Below are 19,352 nucleotides of genomic sequence, written 5' to 3'. Positions count from 1 at the left end.
TTTATGCGATAAAAGTAGATTACCTCACACAGTTCTCCAGTAAATCCAGGATTGCACGTACATTTGAAAGAATTATCCATATCAACGCAGCGTTCTGTACCACTTGGGTTGCAAGGACTACTTATGCATTCATCAACTTCAGCTTCACATTGCAAACCAACGTAGCCTGGGCGACATTGGCAAGCAAATCCATTAATGAGATCGAAGCACGTACCACCATTTTGGCATGGCTTAACTTCGCAAGCGTCAATAGCATGCTGGCATCTTGAACCAGTGAAACCAGGTTCACATTGACACTTGTAGCTATCGATCAAGTCAATGCATTGTCCACCATTTGAGCAGGGATTATTGCTGCATTCATCAATATCAACCTCGCAAGAAGGACCAGCCCAGCCGGGATTACAAATACAACTATAATAGAACAAATGATCTACACATATACCATTCACGCAAGGATCATAGGCACAGAGATTGTATTTCATTTGACATCTTTTCCCACCAAATCCAGGAGGACAGTCACACGTGAAATCGTTTACTAGATCTGTACAGTTTGCACCCAGTAAGCACGGTTGTTCAGCACAATCATCTAATGAAAAGGATACAAAATTTAGAGTGGTTTTTGGAATTATGAGCGAATAATTTTTTTAAACTGTTGAAATTTGTACTTAATTATTCTGTATTTAGTTAAAAATTCACATTTTTGAAACATTGAATATATAAAGTGTTTGGTAATCATCACTTATGATATATATTTTTAGAATCTTTGTTAAAAAGGAAGCGAAAATTCCATACTCGTCAGAGGCAACCCCTCCTACAAGAGAGAGGCCTCTGCACGGATCAATTCAGTAGTCCCATGTAACGAATATAAACTGCGCAGTGGAGTTCAAGTCATTTTTCAGTTTTAACACTGAAAAGGGGTAAATCTACCTTTATACTTTTCGTCTTCTAACACTTTTCAGTTTTAATTGAGAATCTAAAATTTTATCTTAAGGGTGGTGATCACAAAATACCCTGTATGTTTTTTTAAAGCAGGCAAATTCTAATAAATTGTTTATAAGGGTACAGATATGAAATGGCCCTTATTAAATAAGTTACTAAAATAATGAAACATTAATATTCAGTTTAATTGTAGACATATATTTTTAAAAAAATATGTTAATTAGCGTTACTCTTACAAAAATATAAGGAATTTTTGAGGTTTATTTGAGGTGTCAAGGTTGATTTAAGGTTTATTTGAAGTTGATTTTAAAAACAACCTTAAAGATCAATCTCTCAAGGTGTATAATCAAAGTGTGTAATTAAGGTGTATGAAGTTGTTTTATTCATACATGAGGTTGTTGGAAATCTACTTTAGAGAAAGCAGCTTTGAGAAGTTATTTTTGAGTTGCACAAGCTATTTTTTTTACACTTCAAGCGAATAAGTATATTTGAGGTGTGAATAATTTCGCCCAATCTCAACTAAAAGTATTGCTGAGTTACATATGAGGATGATTTTATGAGGTGTAAATGAGGTTGAAATTGAGGTTTATTAATGAGGTTTTTTTTGTGTAAAACATAACCTCATTTTCTACCTCGGGTGTATTTTTTTTTACATCTGCAACCTCAAAAACATCCTACTTTTTTGTAAGGGTATTGAAACAAAATTAAAAACATCTTTATACCAATTTTAATTAAAAACTGTAAAAGTTTACCTATATTTATTTCACATGAAGGACCAGTTAAGCCAGGAGGACAAATGCATTTATAACGCCCCTGCAATAGAGGTTTGCAAGTAGCTCCTCCCAGACAAGGATTCTCTCCAGAAGTGCAAGGATTAACTGTCACGTTGCAAGAAGGTCCTTCATAACCAGAGCGGCAGAGACAATTAACTGTTCCTTGTCCCGGTAAATCTTGACACATGGCTCTTTCTGGGCAAGAGCCATTCTGACATTCAGACTGTTCCAACTGGCACTGCAAACCAGTGTAACCTGTAATACCATAAAGTAATTTTTACTGAAAGAACTATCGAAGCATATGAAGCATGTTTACTTATCACGAGAACGTTAAACGTTAAGTAGATAAGCAATGGATAATAATTTTAATTAGCTTTCAAGCTCAGACATTTAAAATATTACGTTTTATTAATTTCAAAACCAAGTAATTACATTAATTTGCAACACTTACCATTTGAGCATAAACATCTGTATCCTTGAGGAAGATCAACACAAGTTCCACCATTGTAACAAGGCCTGCTTGCACACTCATCTATGTCAATTTCGCAGAATTGTCCAGTAAATCCAGCTGGGCAGTAACATTTTGGAAGATGCCTTTGAACCAAGCATACACCACCATTCTGGCAAGTTTGAGCATTACATTGAACTGAAATAAATCAGAATTGAAATTTCCTCGATTTCTAACAATAAGAATTTCTGTTTCTGTCCGTTAACCCTAAGAAGACGATTGACCTTTGAAGAGTTTATTTAGACGCGAGAATGTCATTTTGCTGATAACTGTCATCGTGTCTTTTTTTAAGTTCCTGCGTTATCCCTATTAGCTAATAAACTCTTACCATGGTTTGGATACAATCTTCTTTTTACGGTGAACGGACAGTAGAAAAAAGTATAGTACTGATTAAAATGTAATGTTATTAAATAGCAAAAATTGTACCTGGAATGCAGGCCTCAGGACTAAGTGCTCCTGGTCGTAAGGTTCGATGATTTGCTGCACATTCGATACAAGCTGTCTGACCTTCTAATGGTTGGTAGAAATTCGTTGGACATGGTGCACATGGTTCTAATCCTGTCTCTGAGTAAGTTCCCGATGGGCACTGAGCTGTAAATAATACGGATCATTTACTATATTCCTAAACAAAATTAATTTAACCAGAAACGAAATCAATTTAACCAGTTCGCCAAATCATTTTAAACATATATGAAAATGTATAATGCAAAACTTGGGTTGATTAAATCTTCTAATTGTTATATTAAAAATGAGTAATTTTTTTTAATATAGTAGGTAATTTCAAACTTTATTGAATTTCATAAATATTTAATGTATCTAAGAACAAAACACAATCAGCCTAAAAGTAAATGAACTAATTTTGCTATTAATTTTCTATAAATAGCTATAGAATTTAATCAGCTGCGTGCCCTTGATTTATATTCCGTGTATTCATTATTATGTTATACGCTTTTTTCCTTCCTTTATTATAACTGTAATAAATATCTGGAAGTACAATGAAAATGAGCTCATAAATTCTTAAGTTAATCTATTTACTCATTTAGTTAATAAGTGCAAGATTGCTTAAGTTTTGATGTTTTTGAACAATAATTTTTTTTTCAGAGTAACTAATATCACAAAATTGCACTTATTTATTCTTTGCTTAGTTTGTTTAAAAAAGTTTAGGGTTTTAAAGTTACCTCTGCAATCATCTAGAACTTTAGAGCCAGGTGAATAGGTCAGAGTATTTGCTGGACATCTTTGGCATTCCTTGAAACCTTCTCTTGGTGGTAAAGAGCTGAAAGTATTGCTAGGACATTGCAAGCAAGGAACCAAACCAGTTGGAGAATACGTTCCATATCCACATACAGCTGTAAAAAATAAAAATAGTGATTATATGTTTAACATAGATTTTTCCGAATTTAATTATCTCAACTATTTTTCAGATTCACTAACAAGAAAGTAAAGATTTCGGGTGCAACATTAAAAAATTCTTGCTTATCTTTACGATTCATATTTACTAAATCTATAATTCATTTCCGTTTAAGTTTTAGTATTAAACATTTTTTTCAAATCATTTGTATTTAATGCCTTAAAATAGATCTTTTAAAAGCATATGCATGATAATAATATGACTACTACCTATGATTAACCATAGTTGGGTTTTTTTTTTATTACAAATGTCCTTTATTCAATTCTTATTTCAAACAAGTGATCATTTTGAAAAACTAAATAATAAAACTGTCAGAAGTTGAAAGTTTCTTTTTCTTGCTTATATAAAATGCTGATTAAATTTGTATATTATTTCTTAAAAGAAGTCCTCTTATAATTAAAATTCTTTGTTTCTAGAATTTGCATTACAAAAATAAATCACAGAGGGAATAAGAGTGCTAAAGCAAGTTACTCAAACTTGCTAAAATTGTTAAACATTTTAAGATATTTAGGTAAAATCCTGCAAGTCAACGATTGCAACTAACTTGCCATCGTAGAAAATGTTTTAGTAAAACTTACTAGTAACAACCGGAGGGTAAAATCTACAATTTCCTAGAGGGTAAATCTTCTATGGTTAACCCGATGGCAGTTAGACTTAATTTCGTTTATTACCGCGGATATTTTGCTCTCTAGAACTGGGATGTGTGTTATTCGAGAATGATATACAAATCAACCAGGCGTAACCGAGATTCGAATACGGGCTGGTCATTTTTGTGAGAAGCAAATACTCCACACCAGAAAATATTAATATAATTTTGTAAACGAACTTACGTATGCATTCACCGAGACCTTTACTGCCTTCGTATCTTGTATACATTCCTTCTGGGCACCGTTTACACGAGGCTTGGCGTACAAGATCTTGGTAGAAACCTCTTGGACAGAACAAACATTCATTCTTTTTCGAAGCATGTGTTCCAGCAGGGCAATGCACTACACAAATATGAAAAAGAATTAGCTGTTATATGTATACTTATTGAAATATAACATTGATCTATATTTTAATGGACGATTCAGAAGTATTTTTTTTGTTGATGTTATGTGATTAAAAGTAAGTCAAACTCACAACAACGAGGAACTTGTCCTTCGCCTATGTTGGTTAGAACTTCTCCATCTTCACATGCAAAGCCTCTTGCTACAGAAGATCTGATGGCCTGTAAACCTGGACATTGAGGATTTGCCAAGTTCAATGACGAAATATTTAATATAGGTTCTATAATAGCAGATGTGCTTGGTACACTTAAGTCAAATATCAACCCTAGTGTCGATCCACACAGATCATATAACAATGTTTGTCGTACAACAGGATCGATTCTAATTGTATAGGCCAGCACAACCTGAAACAATCATAATCATCAATTTATGTAAAGTTATTATAGGACATAGTTTAACCTTTTGCTTAAGGCTGGTACAACATGTGTATAGCATGTGATGGTACATCATAGTACCCCGTAAACAAAGGGTAAAACTAAGAAAGAAATATAGGAGAAGCTTTTCATAGGACAGAGTGATGTTACCTCATTATCAGCTTTCAATCTCACAGATGTGTTGTGGAAAGTAATGTCCATTTTCACATTTATAGCTGAGCAACGTTCAGATAGTACTTGGTTTAATGAAGTATAGTGGGATCGGAGGTATACGATGTATTGATTCAAACATTGAGCAGAAACGGGTCCTTCAGAAGAATAATCAACTGTAGCCATTACATCATATGCTGCTTGATTTGTATCTGTAAAAAAAAATCATTGAATATATAAACTTGGGCGATTTAAGGGAAACAAATAGCTAATATTAAAGCGAGGAAAAAACAAAAACGGTGTTGAAATCTATGTACTAGGTAAGGAGACAGAGATGAGAAGCAACAAAACCGGTTTGATTGCCTGATTAAACATTGAGGAGTTTTTTATAATTGCTTTCTATATTCTATCTGCTTTCTTTGGCTATCAAACTGGTTCATCTGTCTTCATTCCCGGCTTTCTCATTTATGATGATTTCGATTATTTTGCGATGTATTCTTTTTTTACTTCATTTTTGACAAGGATTCCAGAAATAACTATTAAAGGGGATCATTACGGGAACACTTTGTATAAATGGAATGAAAAGCCAAAGTTTTTAAAATTTTTCCTCAGTCAAAACCGAAAATTTAACATCAAAATAACAAAACATAATTAAATATAAATACATAAACTCATAATAAAATTCAGAATTTTGATTTTTTTATCACTAGGCTATTATATTTCACCTCTCAATAAATTCAATTAATCTGAATTTAATCTGCTAGTTCCAATATACCATAAAATATAAAAGCTTAAATCAAATTTGCAGGACCTGGAAATTTAAGATATATATTTCTCTTAAACGAAACAAAAGAAGTCCTTATTTCTTTTTTTCGCGCTGGCATAGAAATATCAAGTGTGTGAGCTGTCATTATCATGAAAGCGTAAACATGCATATTTACAAATTTCTAAATGAAAATCCTTTTCTCGCTAGGACAACGAAAAGTTGAAACCAACTAAGTTATAAGTTAAAAGCGGATAGTTCATATCAACAAAGTGCTCGATATTAAGTTTAAATTATACTTAAGAAGGTTAAATAATAATAATTTTATTTAATGCTATTGTAATTGATTGAAAAATGAATGTTAGTCGTTCTGTGACACTTTTTAAGATGATAAAAAAAGCGTGCTCGAGGTGCCGAAGAAAGCGTGGACGATAGTTATGAAAAACATAACATTAAAAGAATGCGCAATAAATGTGCCATCATACATGTTGTTTTTTTAAAGCATAATTAATGTTGTGCTTTTGCAAGTTTTTCTATTGCATGTCACATATTTCAATTTAAACTTTTTTTATTTCAATAACTTATTGACTAAAAATTAGTTTTTTGAGAGAGAAATTAATTTTAAAAGATTTTCAAGTCATGTTTAAATTCCATAGATTTTACGCTAGAACACATTTCAAAGGGGGTTAAACTTAGTAATGAGTGAAGCGAGCATGATTAGCTAAACAAACCATGTTTAAGTTTGCATAGCAATCTTCCGGGGGGCTGGGGAGCCCTAGCGAACATTACTCTCAATTTTTGAGTTTTAAACTTGCGAATTAAATTAATATTTTACACTTTAACGCATTTCATATGGGTTTTACTCAGTAGCGTGGGAACCGAACATGATTTCCAAAACGAACCATATAAGATTTAATAGCAATCTTCAGGTATTTGTGGGCATAGAAAATCAGGGGTCGGAGTTCACTAGTTTTTTTTTAATGTATGTGCCTTACGATTGAAATATTAAAGAGTTTTCAAATTCAAATTAATAAATTAACTTTTAAACTACTATAGCCTTCCTGTTGTTCAAATATACAAGGATTTCGATACTGTTCTGTAGTTCATTTACGTCGCACTAGAGCTGCACAATGGGATATTGTTGATGGTCTGGGAAACATTCCTTAGGATGATCCGAAGACATGCCATCACAATTGTGATCCTCTGCAGAGGGGATGGCACCCACGCTTCGGTAGCCCAACGACCAGCACGCGAAGTCGAGCACTTTACGATAGAACAGTTTAACGAAGACCAATACCGCACACCCTCGCTTCCTACGCAGACTGATCCAAGTGGTCAACCACCAGCACACTGACCTCAGCCAGTGATGCTTGACTTCGGTCATCTGCTGGAAACCGTGTCTTAACGATCAGTCCACTGCGGGGCAAGGATTTAGATACACGAATTATTCAAAAGTTATAAAAAAAGTTTATTATTACCTTCAGGTACGCAATCAGGCACAATATTAGTCGGTGACCATTGTTGACCGCTCACACATGAAAAGGTTTTGGCTTGCTCGCCATCAGTGAACCTGAATCCAGTGCCGCAAGTGGCAAGACAGCGAAATCCATTTCTTTCTTCATTTGGCAAACAATTGACAATCCCATCAACAGGTGGTCTTAGAGACCACGCTACGCATGTGGAAGGTTGCACTGCGACTTGAAAGTGGCAAAAAGCTGAGTTTCCATGCACATCCGTTGCTGTTACAGTGACATTGCGAAATCCCCATAGAGGTATTATGGCAGTTTCAGGAGATAAGGTTATGGTGACAGGTCCAGAAGCATCAGTGGCGTTTATGAGGCGTCGAGTGTCGTTAAAATTGACGGCATAACTTTCTTGTTCTTCTACGAGTTCTACTACATAAGACTGGGGACAACTTAAGAATGGAGGTGTATAATCTAGAATAGTAATACATGTTTTAGATATAGTTTCACACAAAAAAATTTGACTCCATAAACTTACTATACACCTAAACAATAAACGAAAAGCATTCTTGGCATTTTTGAGTTTGATAATCAGAGGATTAAACATGAATAGACGGGTAGGATCATATTCGTGAATTAATTTCGAATGATAGATTAGATTTGGAATGTTGTTATCAAGAAAAAGTAAATTTTCAGAAAAATTCCAGCAAACAATGTTGGAGTTGTGGTTGTAAATAAATATAACTGATTTACGTAATACATAGTAATAAATTCACGTATATTTTATTTGAAATTGTTTTTAAAAAATAAACTTGCTGTTTAAGTCGACAGCTGAAATTAATTTTTCCTACCTCATTAATATTTGTGTGCCTATATGCTGTGCATAAAAAAATTTAATATGTTAAAGTTATGTCTTTTTGGTAAAAATGTATACGTTTTAACATATAAGATCTAAACATATAAGTTTTAAAATCAATACTCTATTTAAATCTATTGAATTATCTGTTGCTAACTATTTAGCTCTTAGAAACCTTTGTCAATAATCCTCCCAATTTTCTTAATGTTGTTAGACTCTTATTTATTTTTAAATGAATAAAAAATGTTAATTGTCTATGGAAAAAAGGCTCATTACTTTTTACAAAAATTATTTACACAAAATATTCTTAAGTACCTGGTACAGTGATATTGACCACGCATGAAGCAACATTTCCGTCCGTATCATGGGCAATATATTCAACACTCATATCTTCCACAACAACAGCTGGTAAAGAGAAACCAAGAGGCCGAACCTCAAATCTTGCAATATAGCCAGAGTTGTCCACAGCTACAGGTACTGAAAAATTTACTGGGAGTAGGCCAGATATCGTCCTCGTCACAACAATTGGTTTTGTTGGACAGTTGATAAACTGCGGCGGCTCTTTATCTGTAAACAGATTAAAAAAAATCATTAAGACATGAATCTAATTCATTTACAACAAGCAGTATTATGATATAAGATATTATTTTGAGAGCCGTTCAAAAAAATTATTTTATTTATAAATATTCAAAAAAGTCACAAATTCTTTTTCTAATTTGTATTTTACAAATTATTTCTCTCTCATTTTCAAATACATTAGTGTCCTTTAAATTTAAAAATAAAACTTAATTAAATCATGAAAGCTTCACTATGCTAAAGAAAGGTTCTTCGTCGTGGCTATTTGATGTCAATTATTTAAATAATACCTGCAAAATTCTATTGATGGGATTTATAGAGGATGGAGATTTGAAACTACTCATATTGAAATCGATAGATTCCAGCTAAACTGAGAAGTAAATGTGGTAGACGCGCAATGTTGACTTCATTGCCATCATACCACTGTGATATCTAAAAACTTTCATGACCATCTTGTCCGATAATTAACTGTTGACGGAGAACCTTTTGTGTTTAGTAATAAAGTTTGGTGATATATTACTATTTTGGGAAAAATTAGGTTATATCTTTTATTAGGTTAGATTATATATATTTTTTCTATGAATTGTTTAGTGTTCCACTGTTAGTTTGGCTGATCTTTAAGCGTTTTTTACTACTAAACATGATACATGATAAAAAACATATGTACTTTTACGTACTAAAAATGTATTTATTTTTACGAGCTTTTCTTTTGTTGAGAATATAGTTTCTTTTAAAGAATGAAATAATTGACTTCTTAAACTCTTAATTTATGGGAATATTTTATTATTTTCAATCGATAAACTTCTGCCCTTGATCTCGAAACAGCGACAAAGTTTCAATTTAGTTTTACAGGCTTTTTTTTTTTGGAAAATGTATTTTCTTTTCAAGAATAAAATAATTGACTTCTTAATCTCTTAATCTATAGGAATTTTTATTGTTTCTAATCAACAAACTTCTGCCTTTGGTCTCGAAACAGCAACAAAATTTGGTAACATCTAAAGAGTTCAAGAATGGATGGTTTCGCGATCTTCCACTGAGTTACAACTGAGGATCGCATTTAGAAATGTGTTCAGGCATTTCTTGTCAGTAATTCAACGTGCACAAAAAACTGTTTCAAAGTTTACAACAAAATGTAGGATGTTTAAAGGGAAATGTAGATTAAGTAGGATGCATATTTACCTATGCATACTGGATATCCTGAATGGTATCCTAGAAGTACAGGTTGCTTTGTTTCCTCACATCCTAACAGCTCGAACTTTAGGCATGGATTCCTATTGTATGACACGATTCCTAAAATAACGTATCTTGCTTTGACACTCAACGGTAACTGTATGACAGAGACGGCACCAAAGTTTCCTTCATTGTCGGTCAAGTTGAAGTTCTGAAATGAAATATGGTATTAAAGGATATGCGTTTTTGATATTAAATATTTCACAAAAAGAAACTAATTTGTCTTTTTTCAAGACATGACAATGCATAAGAAATCTATATGAAGGAAGTTTCTCGTGGGTAATAAAAATCTTATTATTAATATTACCAAGTGAGGATCGTGTTTAAGATAAGTGACAATATTCAGCGTCATTATCAAAATTACACAATTTTAGGAAGCTTCTTCGCTGCCTTCAACTCCATATAATAAATATATAAATTTTTTTATTACAGTTGTTGAACAGCCGACCCAATTTTTGGGTTTACGACTGCAAATGTTCAACTCCGTAGTCTTGTAATTTTGAACCCAATCCGGAAGACAAGGGAACTCCTGGAACAAGTATCGGGAGAATTTGCCTTCGCGGAGGACTTTTTAATGGAACTTAACCACATTTGCGTTACATGAAGAGGAGGACCAAGAGAACCTCCCGTGATTAGCCTGACGGAAAAGGAACTCTAACCCATGAACCGTCTACCACGGAGGATACTTCACGTCAGCATTGTGATCTGTGCAAGCTGGATACGGATTCGCATTGATCAGCTATCGCTGGGATTCGAACCCGGCTCACCTCATTGGTAGGCGAACGCTATATCCCCATAGGCATCACGGCTCATACAATAAATATTAAAGAAGAACTGATATTTAACTTCAAGAAAACTAACACTTGTAGTAAATGACTTCGAAGCTGCTATTTTTTATGCAAGTGATGAAGCCGAAGACGACGTTGGTTTTCTTCTTGAAATTACCGTTTTAGAAATCATACCAGAATTAAACTCAATGTAGAAAAATTGGCTCAAAACTGAACCATAATACTCATACTCTGAACCCTACTGAAGTGCAAATTTGTTGTTAAGTAAAGTTTTACGATAAACCATGTATCTGATTCAATTGAACTCCTTCTATGTATCCTCTATTTGCGTAAGAAATATGATTATATGGTTCAACTTATCACCATATTAAGATAGCAGTAAATTTGAACGATATTATGGTTCAAATGGCTCCAAATTTTTAACAGCGAACTGAGATACATTCGGTGAAAGATATTTTACATTATAACATCTTTTAGGTCTTGACTCAAAAAACCCTACTAAACAAACGATATATAGCACTTTTGAGGTAAAAATTGAAATTGTAAGGCAAAAAAATTTTTTTTCTTTTTGTGCTGAATAAATAAAAGTTTTTAAAAAATTGTACGAATTGTAAAGATTTAATGATTTTTAAAATTTTAACCAATTACGAAAAAATACAATTTGACAATTCATTTTTCCACTGTATCCAATTTCTAACCCCAAAAAAGTATTTCTTTTTTGTTTTTGTTGCTGGTGTCAAAATGTTCGAAAGAGGAAATAGAAAATATATATACATTCTCAGAAATATTTTCTTAATGTTGAACTGGAAAAAAAATTCGAATATGCTGTAACTTTAATAAAATGTCAGTTGCCCCATATTTCCGTTCAATTTGAACTTTAGTATCGTACAATCAAGTTTACGAAGTCAAGTATCACTTTAAGAAGCATGATAATATGGTTCAACTTAGCATCATATTAAGGTTGAAATAAATTTTATGATCCAAAATTTTTATCAGTGTTTAGAATTAAAATAAAAATTATAAAAAATATTTACTTACCGGAAAGTAAACAACAAAGTTATCTGATTCTTGAACTTTGTAGAAGAAACGAATTTCAGTAGGGCGTCCTACCACATCATTAGTTATCACACCTTTAACTAGCAAAGCCGTTATGACGAATGTTCGACCCAAATCAACTGTCACATAGGTGAATGGTTCCGTTTTCCCACACCACCCAGTAGCGCTGTTCAATCGGATATTCTGCACAGACGAAAAAGAATTTTCATGTATCATCTGTAATCAAATATCATTTGATATTTTTACTTTCTTTAAATAGGATGAATTACTTACCCTAGCTTCATAATTAAGTCTTTGAGATGTTGCGTTTATTGCAGAATCAGGTATGGCTCCACTGGATAATCCAATAGGTCTAACAACCTTACACTCAGCATCTATAACAATAAAAACAAATGTATTTTAGAATTAAGTGTCATAAATATGAAAATAGTATAAGATTTTTATTGCAAGCAACCCCTTCCCTAGCAATCGAACTCAACCATTAGAGTGGTATTGACGAAAACTAGATTTTAAACATGTTTGTAATGATTTTTGATTTAAATTTTAATGTATAAGCTAAAAATACTAAACTCAGTGGTGCGACAGCCCATAGAGGGCCAATGCCTACTGTGCCCAGCTCAGTTTTCTTGACCTTGGGCTCTGGGGTGCAGGAGCAGATGTTCCGGTCAGGTGGTCAGCCGAACGCGGAACCCCCAGTGTTTAGTTCCCAATCATGCTTGGTACTCATTTATCGACCCACTGAAGGGATGAAAGGCTGAGTCTACCTTTGCCCGGCCCGAGGATCGATCCAGGATCTGTGGCAAGGGAGGGCGAAGCGCTACCACTCAGCCACTGGGCATCAATGTATAAGCTGATGACTGATATTTTCTGGAATTTGTAGAATCTCTTAAAACATATTGTAACATGTATGAGTGAGAGATGTTTCTTAACTGCCGGCAGGATTCGAACCAAAAGTCCCTGGGCTCGCAATCGGATGCTCTTTGCACCATACATCCAGGGCGAGTTAGGGAAGCTTTATGTATAGTGGCAGCCGCACAATGTTACTTTTTTCAAAACAATCCCTCCAAAACAAGTCATCTGGTTCTTAACGGGTCACGGACCATTTCCAACCTTCTTTAATTACCTGCATATAACAGATACTCATCTTTGCACCTGCGGCCAACAAGGTTCGCCTGAACATTATCTCACTAGTTGTTCCTACGCTGTCTCCTGGCATAGTCGTCAACCTAGCCCAACAAATTTAGAAATTTGGCAGAAACCTTTTATTACAAACAATACTTTAACCAAAAGATTAATAGCAGTAATGAACTTCTTAGCGGGTAATGACTATCTATTAAAATTTTAATAATTTCCCATTTCACATGTATAATATTTTTTTTGTCTTATTTCTTCTTAAATTCCACACTTTCAGTAAAATCTTTTTTTTTTAAATTTTTTTATTTATTTATTTATTTTTAAATATCATGTTATTTAGGCTGGAGTGGAGCTGGACCAGTGGCCAAGTCCTGGGCTATATGGTTAAGTGTTTTCATAACCTAAGTACATGCTCAGGGCTTGGAGGAAAAGAAAAAAAGTGGCCGCCGCACAGTCCCCCTCCAGTGAGCGAGAAATCTGACTCGTTGTCAGTGGTGAGCGTCTTACAAGAGGCCGCGTGACCTTACAAGAGGCCGCGTGACCATCAGTGAAGTCGTCCTCCCAGTGCAGTTCGGGCCTTGGCGATATGGACACAGGCATTTTGCTTGCCGAATCAAGGCGAACCGTTGAGCGTCGTAACGTAGTGTGCCATTTGCCGAGGTATGAGACAGTTTCGCTCCGTGTTCGAGTGTTCGTAGTGACTAATGTGGAGGATAGTGACGAGGGAGGTGTTTGTTGGGTGCTGGCAGGATTTGAAACAAGGTAACTTAGGGGTCGCAGTTAGATGTTTTAATCACCGTAAAAAAGGGTGTACACCCCTATTCCAGGATGATTTTTGAAAATTTATATATAGTGGCTGTCACAATGTAAAGTATAATGTCATCCAATCAGAAAAATACCGAAAGTGTAATTGTAGAATTTCACAAGATTTTTCTTACAAAGTTATACAACTTACAATTTAGCAGTCATCACTGAAAAAAAAATAGTTTAGTATTAAAAATTTGCCCTTTTTTTATATTTCTGAAATATCTTTGTATTTGCGTAATCAACACTAAAAGAAACTTTTTAGTATCATCCAAGTTAAATTTTGTCAATTTAAATAAGAATAAACGTAATATTTAAAAAAACCCTAAATTAAGATCTACACACAGTATTAAATTACCCATCTAGAATTGCTAAACATTAAAATTTATCACTCTAAATTTTTGAGAAAAAATCCATAAAAGTTATCAAAAGTTAACCAAGTTATCCCCCAATCTAATGAGCGAAGGCTTTATTTCCCAGATTTTATGAAAGAAGTATTATGCTGTCAAATTACATTCCATCATAATTGTTTTAAAAATAAAAACGTTAATAAAATGAAAATAAAGCTTCTAACTTAACCTTTTGCTTACGGCTGGTACAACATGTGGACCACATGTGATGGTACAATATGGAACACCGTAAGCAAAGAGTTAAAGTCGAAGTTGGAGAGAGAAATATGTTCCTAAATTTTATAAAAGACCAAATCATTTTTGATAAAATGGTACATACTTTTATCACATTTAATCGGTTCAGTGCTGTATGGCTCATAACCAGGTCGCGAGCATGAGAATTGTACTTCTGCTCCTTGCTCGTAACTCGAAGCTATTTGAAGTCCATCAGGAGGGTGTCCAGGATCCTCACATACAGGACCTGAAAGTATTCAACCACTTATGTTGATATCCGTATTGATTTAAAACATTTGCGTTATAAGAACAACATTTTGTTTAAGGTCAATGAAACCAGCTTTTACTTACCTTCACATCTTAAATCTCCGAAATCCCAAATACCATCTTCTTGACAGCGGATGACGTTGTCATTCATTGCTGTTTTACCTGCTAAAGTGAACGTCTCTTCGCAGCCAAAGAAGAAACTTGCTTTGTAACGGGTGTCTGCGTAGAAACCATATGATGAACCAGGAGTTTCAGCTGGTTTACCGCAATCGATTCCTAAAATATTGTTTAAAAAAAATTAAAGCCATTGAGAAGAAATTGCGATGCCATTTTTAAATACTTTATGAACCCTTTTCGATTCATTCGAATTTTCGATTCGAAATAAATTTAAAATTTTTAACTGAAAATTGAAATAAAATATTTAAATACAATATTTATAGGCAATATTTTAACTAAAGATATTACCACATTGTGGAAAAGTTTTGAGTGCCACAGAAAAATTTAGATTCTGCAGAGAAGAGACCTTACAAGCATAACGGTCCTTCTTAATAATAAATACACCTGATGGGCTTTTTAATTAAAGGAAAATATAATGAAAATTAAGAATATATAGAAATATTTGATATGCAATTCCAATAACAATAATAATAAAACTGTCGAGTTTATGTATTTTAGACGCATTTCAACCAAAAAAAAAAAAAAAAGAAAGAAAAAATATGGCTAAAATGTTCACAAAAATTTATTCTCCTACACATGTTTTACGATTAAGAGCCCAGTGATTATGGTAAAATAAAGATAATATGTCGTGACAACAAGAATAGTGTTTAAAAAACAACATTTTAGATCACCATATCAGACAAAAATTAAGCAACGATCAAAGAAGTTCCAAGCATAGACGCGAGGCATATGACGCCCTCAAGAATTTATACCATTAACAATGCTATATAATTCCTTGAATCATAACAAAATCATAAAACACAATTATGATATTTTTGCGTCTTTCTCAATAATTCCGTTTTAAATTTTGATACGATGGTTGAAAAGAAAAGAGTATTTTGTGAACGATAAATAAATTATATTTATTGTTTATCAAAGTGAATATTGAATGAATTGAGTCTGTTTCGCACATCTGTTCTGCTTCTATAAAATTCATTGCCTTAAACCTACACATGCGTTTGTGACAATGCAGTTGCTTTGTAACTTCCACTATTTGGTGGTCAATTTCAGCAACATGTTATAACATTTCTCAAAATGTTTATAACACTTTACATTTCGATCACTTATCATTTTTCGGTCAGCGCCTTCATTTTCGATCTGAATTTTGAAGTTCGCCGGTACTATAACCTTACTGTAATCAAAAGGTGCAAGTCATACACACAAGTACTGCACTGAAAGTCAGTCGAAAAATATTTCTTAAAGAGTGCTCTCGCACAATGGATTAGACGTAAATCAATAATCCCTGTCTATACAACTTACTAGGGCGTGTCCAAAAATGACCCACCTTCATTTATATTTTGACTGAGAACTTATTTTTTGACTGAAATGTAAGGTTAGCTCCATCTACCCCTGGCGTTCGACTGTTGAGATCATCTTTTTCATGTGGACTGGAATCAAAATTATGTGATGTGTTTGTGCTCGTGTAAAAGATCCATTTGCTTTATTTTTTGACCGACTCTCGTAGGTGGTATAGATAGTGATGATTTATTTACATCTAGTCCATTGTATGAGCACACTCTTTAAAAAATATTTTTCTATTAATTTCTAGTTCAGTACTTTTGTGCATGATTTGCACCTTTTGATTATTGTGAAGGTTATAATTTTCTTTACCTCCATTTAAAGTATTTTTCATGATTCATATAGTATTAATTAACAATATTGCTAATGTATTTCAGTTAACTTACTTGGGCAAGATGGTCTTGCTCCAGCGAGCCAATGGCTTACCATTCCTTCATGAGGATCAAATACGCACTGTCTGAAGCCAGCTGTAGCAGTTGAGCGCAAAGGCATACCAACTTCATGGCAAGACACTGTTACATTTTCAAAGAATGGAATGTATTTCCCTTCCACTTCCGACTCAAAAAGAAGACCTTGAGAAGGATCGTCGGGTAATCTATCGCAATGTGCATCTGAAAAGAATAAATAATTAAGAACATAATTATTACCACAGAATGTTTTTTAGGATAAAACTTGCCTTTAACTTTCAATTAATAATCAAAGTTTTCTTAAAGAATGAAAAACTGGCTTCTTTTATGATTAGAACAATTTGATAATTTTAAAAGAACGATTTAGGATTGAATCGCGACCATATACATTAATGTTAAAAGCAATAGCTAAGCCTAATCGCAACCATAGACATCAATGCTAAAAGTAATAGCTAGGCCTAAACTTGGGGTATAAAAGCGAGTTCAACGGGCTTCATTGCGGCTGCTGTACCCAATCAGCAATTTATTAGTCTCTATACAGATCTGTGCGATTAATAGAAACTAGAGAGTGAAAAGGGAAAATACCCATTTTTTATTCTGATTATGTGAAAGATGAGTAATCTTGGACGATGTTTAAGTCTTGCGATAACATTTGAACTATCATAAACATGCAGGGTTTGGTTGTTCACTAAATTAATGAATATTATTGCAGGGTTAAAACATTTAAACTCTTGGTAAAGCGTTTTCTTTGAAACTGCACTCAAATAATTCGTGTAATAAAAAATACTCACATTCACAAGTTGGCACACTTCCATTCCAAGCCCCATTGCTCATACAAAGAATGATTGGATTGCCATTCATCACAAAGGCAAAATCACAGAGAAAATTGACAACATCACCATAATGAAACATCTTTTTCGTGTTCAGTAGAGCACCGTTTTCAGGAGCTGTCAGTTTTTGACACATCTTTGCTGTGAAGAAAAAAACAGAAAAGCTTTTAACGATACTAAACATTCTACAATTAAAAAGCTGGAAATTAAAAATAAATGGCAAAGAAGATAACGATGCAAAAGTAACTTACGCACGCAAGTCTTGTTAATACGATACACATCATCATCTTTTAATCCCGTTTCGCTCTCAGGAATTGTAAAACCTGATGTTCCATTTTCAGCGTAAAGATCGAATCCTACATTGCACAGACAATTGAAACTACCCGGACTGTTAATACATCTTTGGTCACATCCACCATTCTTCTCCGTGCATTCATTGATATCTAAAACAGAAACACATTGCGCATTTTAAATATCTCACAAATTTAAATGTAATGAATTTTTTTTATAGTAAAATACATAAAAATTGAAGACAATTAGCGCAAAATTTAAATGACCTCCTTGCTTTTTTCTCCATTTGGAAGGAAGCCCTAATTACATGTTCTAGCAATCACATTCTGGTTAGTAGATAGTTGGCCTTGTTTAATAAATACTTGACGCAGCATGGTATACATATTATGCAAATGTTGCATTGAACTAATTTATGGAACTATCTGAACTACGTTAGACTGAATAAACTTATGTAACTATTTGGTGCTAAATGATTAGGCTATAATGTTGTGCTAGTAATTAACTATGTAATTCTATAACTATAAAGCAGCTATGTTGTACGGAAATCATACACAAATTTAAATTTTTTAGCAAGTAGGAAAAAAATCATATACTATCAGATTGTATTAACAATTGAGATAAAATGAATCCCTATGTTTACAGAAAACGGTTTCCAACCATTCCTGAACTTATTATTAAGTATATTTAAACCAAAAGCCTGATAGATTTCGTCAAAAGGCTGTGCTTAGAACATGGTAAACATTGCCTAAACATTATTTCCATATTTAGCATATTTAATAGGAGTGCTTATTGTAGCATATTGCAGTATGAATTCATTTTGTAAATTTTTATTTGTTTTTCCCCCCGTTAATTTTGTACATTTAGATCTTGCATTAATTGTGGGTTTCTTTTAATCAAAAGAAAAATCTTATGAAAAAGCACAACAATCATAAACACTTAAATAAATATCAAATGTATTTTAAACATATTTAATATTATAAATTACAGTATTAATGCATCGTATGTTTTAATTTGGGAACTTACCAACGCAATCTTGCCTTGAGCAACCCATCAACTCCACTTTCAGGCAAGGTGCAACAACATATTCCATAACAACGATGCGAACATATCTGGCCTCCAGAGGTTGTTGTAAAGAGGTCATAGAAACTCCCGTTCTTCCATCAGGATTAGGTCTAAATTGAATTGGCTGTAAAAAAAAGATACGCAAGACAGAAATGTAAACTACGTCAAATATAAAATAACTGAATAAGAAACAGTCAGAGTTGAAGGAAAAAATCTTCTGTGATAACTAAAAATTATTATCTATTTCTCATATTTTCTTCTCGTAGTTTACTGAAACATTAATACATTTTAATAAAACGATTTATCTCTAATCGAATTCTAAGAAAATAATATCTTCAATTTGAAGGCAGTAGAGATACTGCCTTTTTCATGATTAGAGATATAGATCATGCGTCGTCAAGATGTATCTGTTAAAATAAACATTTAATTGCGATTGCATATAGAATATTGATTACACAGGGTGTCCCAGGATTATCGAAACAA

General features: G+C 33.4%; 1 protein-coding gene across 1 annotated transcript in view; it reads right to left on the bottom strand.

Annotated features, from left to right (window-relative positions):
* The window catches only part of LOC107437786 (uncharacterized), a 68,659-nt gene that overhangs the window by 21,100 nt on the left and 28,207 nt on the right, over positions 1–19,352 (bottom strand). The window contains exons 18-36 of the mRNA XM_043040975.2: positions 18,831–18,993; positions 17,768–17,959; positions 17,478–17,657; positions 16,666–16,890; positions 14,849–15,040; positions 14,604–14,744; positions 12,210–12,310; positions 11,919–12,119; positions 10,042–10,243; positions 8,602–8,853; positions 7,446–7,904; positions 5,205–5,416; positions 4,754–5,024; positions 4,462–4,620; positions 3,399–3,569; positions 2,647–2,811; positions 2,164–2,358; positions 1,692–1,967; positions 24–586 (exon numbers count right to left, since the gene is read on the bottom strand). Of these exons, the coding sequence (XP_042896909.1) occupies positions 24–586; positions 1,692–1,967; positions 2,164–2,358; positions 2,647–2,811; positions 3,399–3,569; positions 4,462–4,620; positions 4,754–5,024; positions 5,205–5,416; positions 7,446–7,904; positions 8,602–8,853; positions 10,042–10,243; positions 11,919–12,119; positions 12,210–12,310; positions 14,604–14,744; positions 14,849–15,040; positions 16,666–16,890; positions 17,478–17,657; positions 17,768–17,959; positions 18,831–18,993 (4,320 nt within the window). The remainder of the gene's footprint in view (positions 1–23; positions 587–1,691; positions 1,968–2,163; positions 2,359–2,646; positions 2,812–3,398; positions 3,570–4,461; positions 4,621–4,753; positions 5,025–5,204; positions 5,417–7,445; positions 7,905–8,601; positions 8,854–10,041; positions 10,244–11,918; positions 12,120–12,209; positions 12,311–14,603; positions 14,745–14,848; positions 15,041–16,665; positions 16,891–17,477; positions 17,658–17,767; positions 17,960–18,830; positions 18,994–19,352) is intronic.

Source organism: Parasteatoda tepidariorum, chromosome 8 (assembly GCF_043381705.1).
Source record: "Parasteatoda tepidariorum isolate YZ-2023 chromosome 8, CAS_Ptep_4.0, whole genome shotgun sequence".
Lineage (NCBI taxonomy): Eukaryota > Metazoa > Arthropoda > Arachnida > Araneae > Theridiidae > Parasteatoda > Parasteatoda tepidariorum.
Note: the sequence above shows the minus strand (reverse complement) of the source record. Positions and strands in the feature narration are given on the sequence as shown.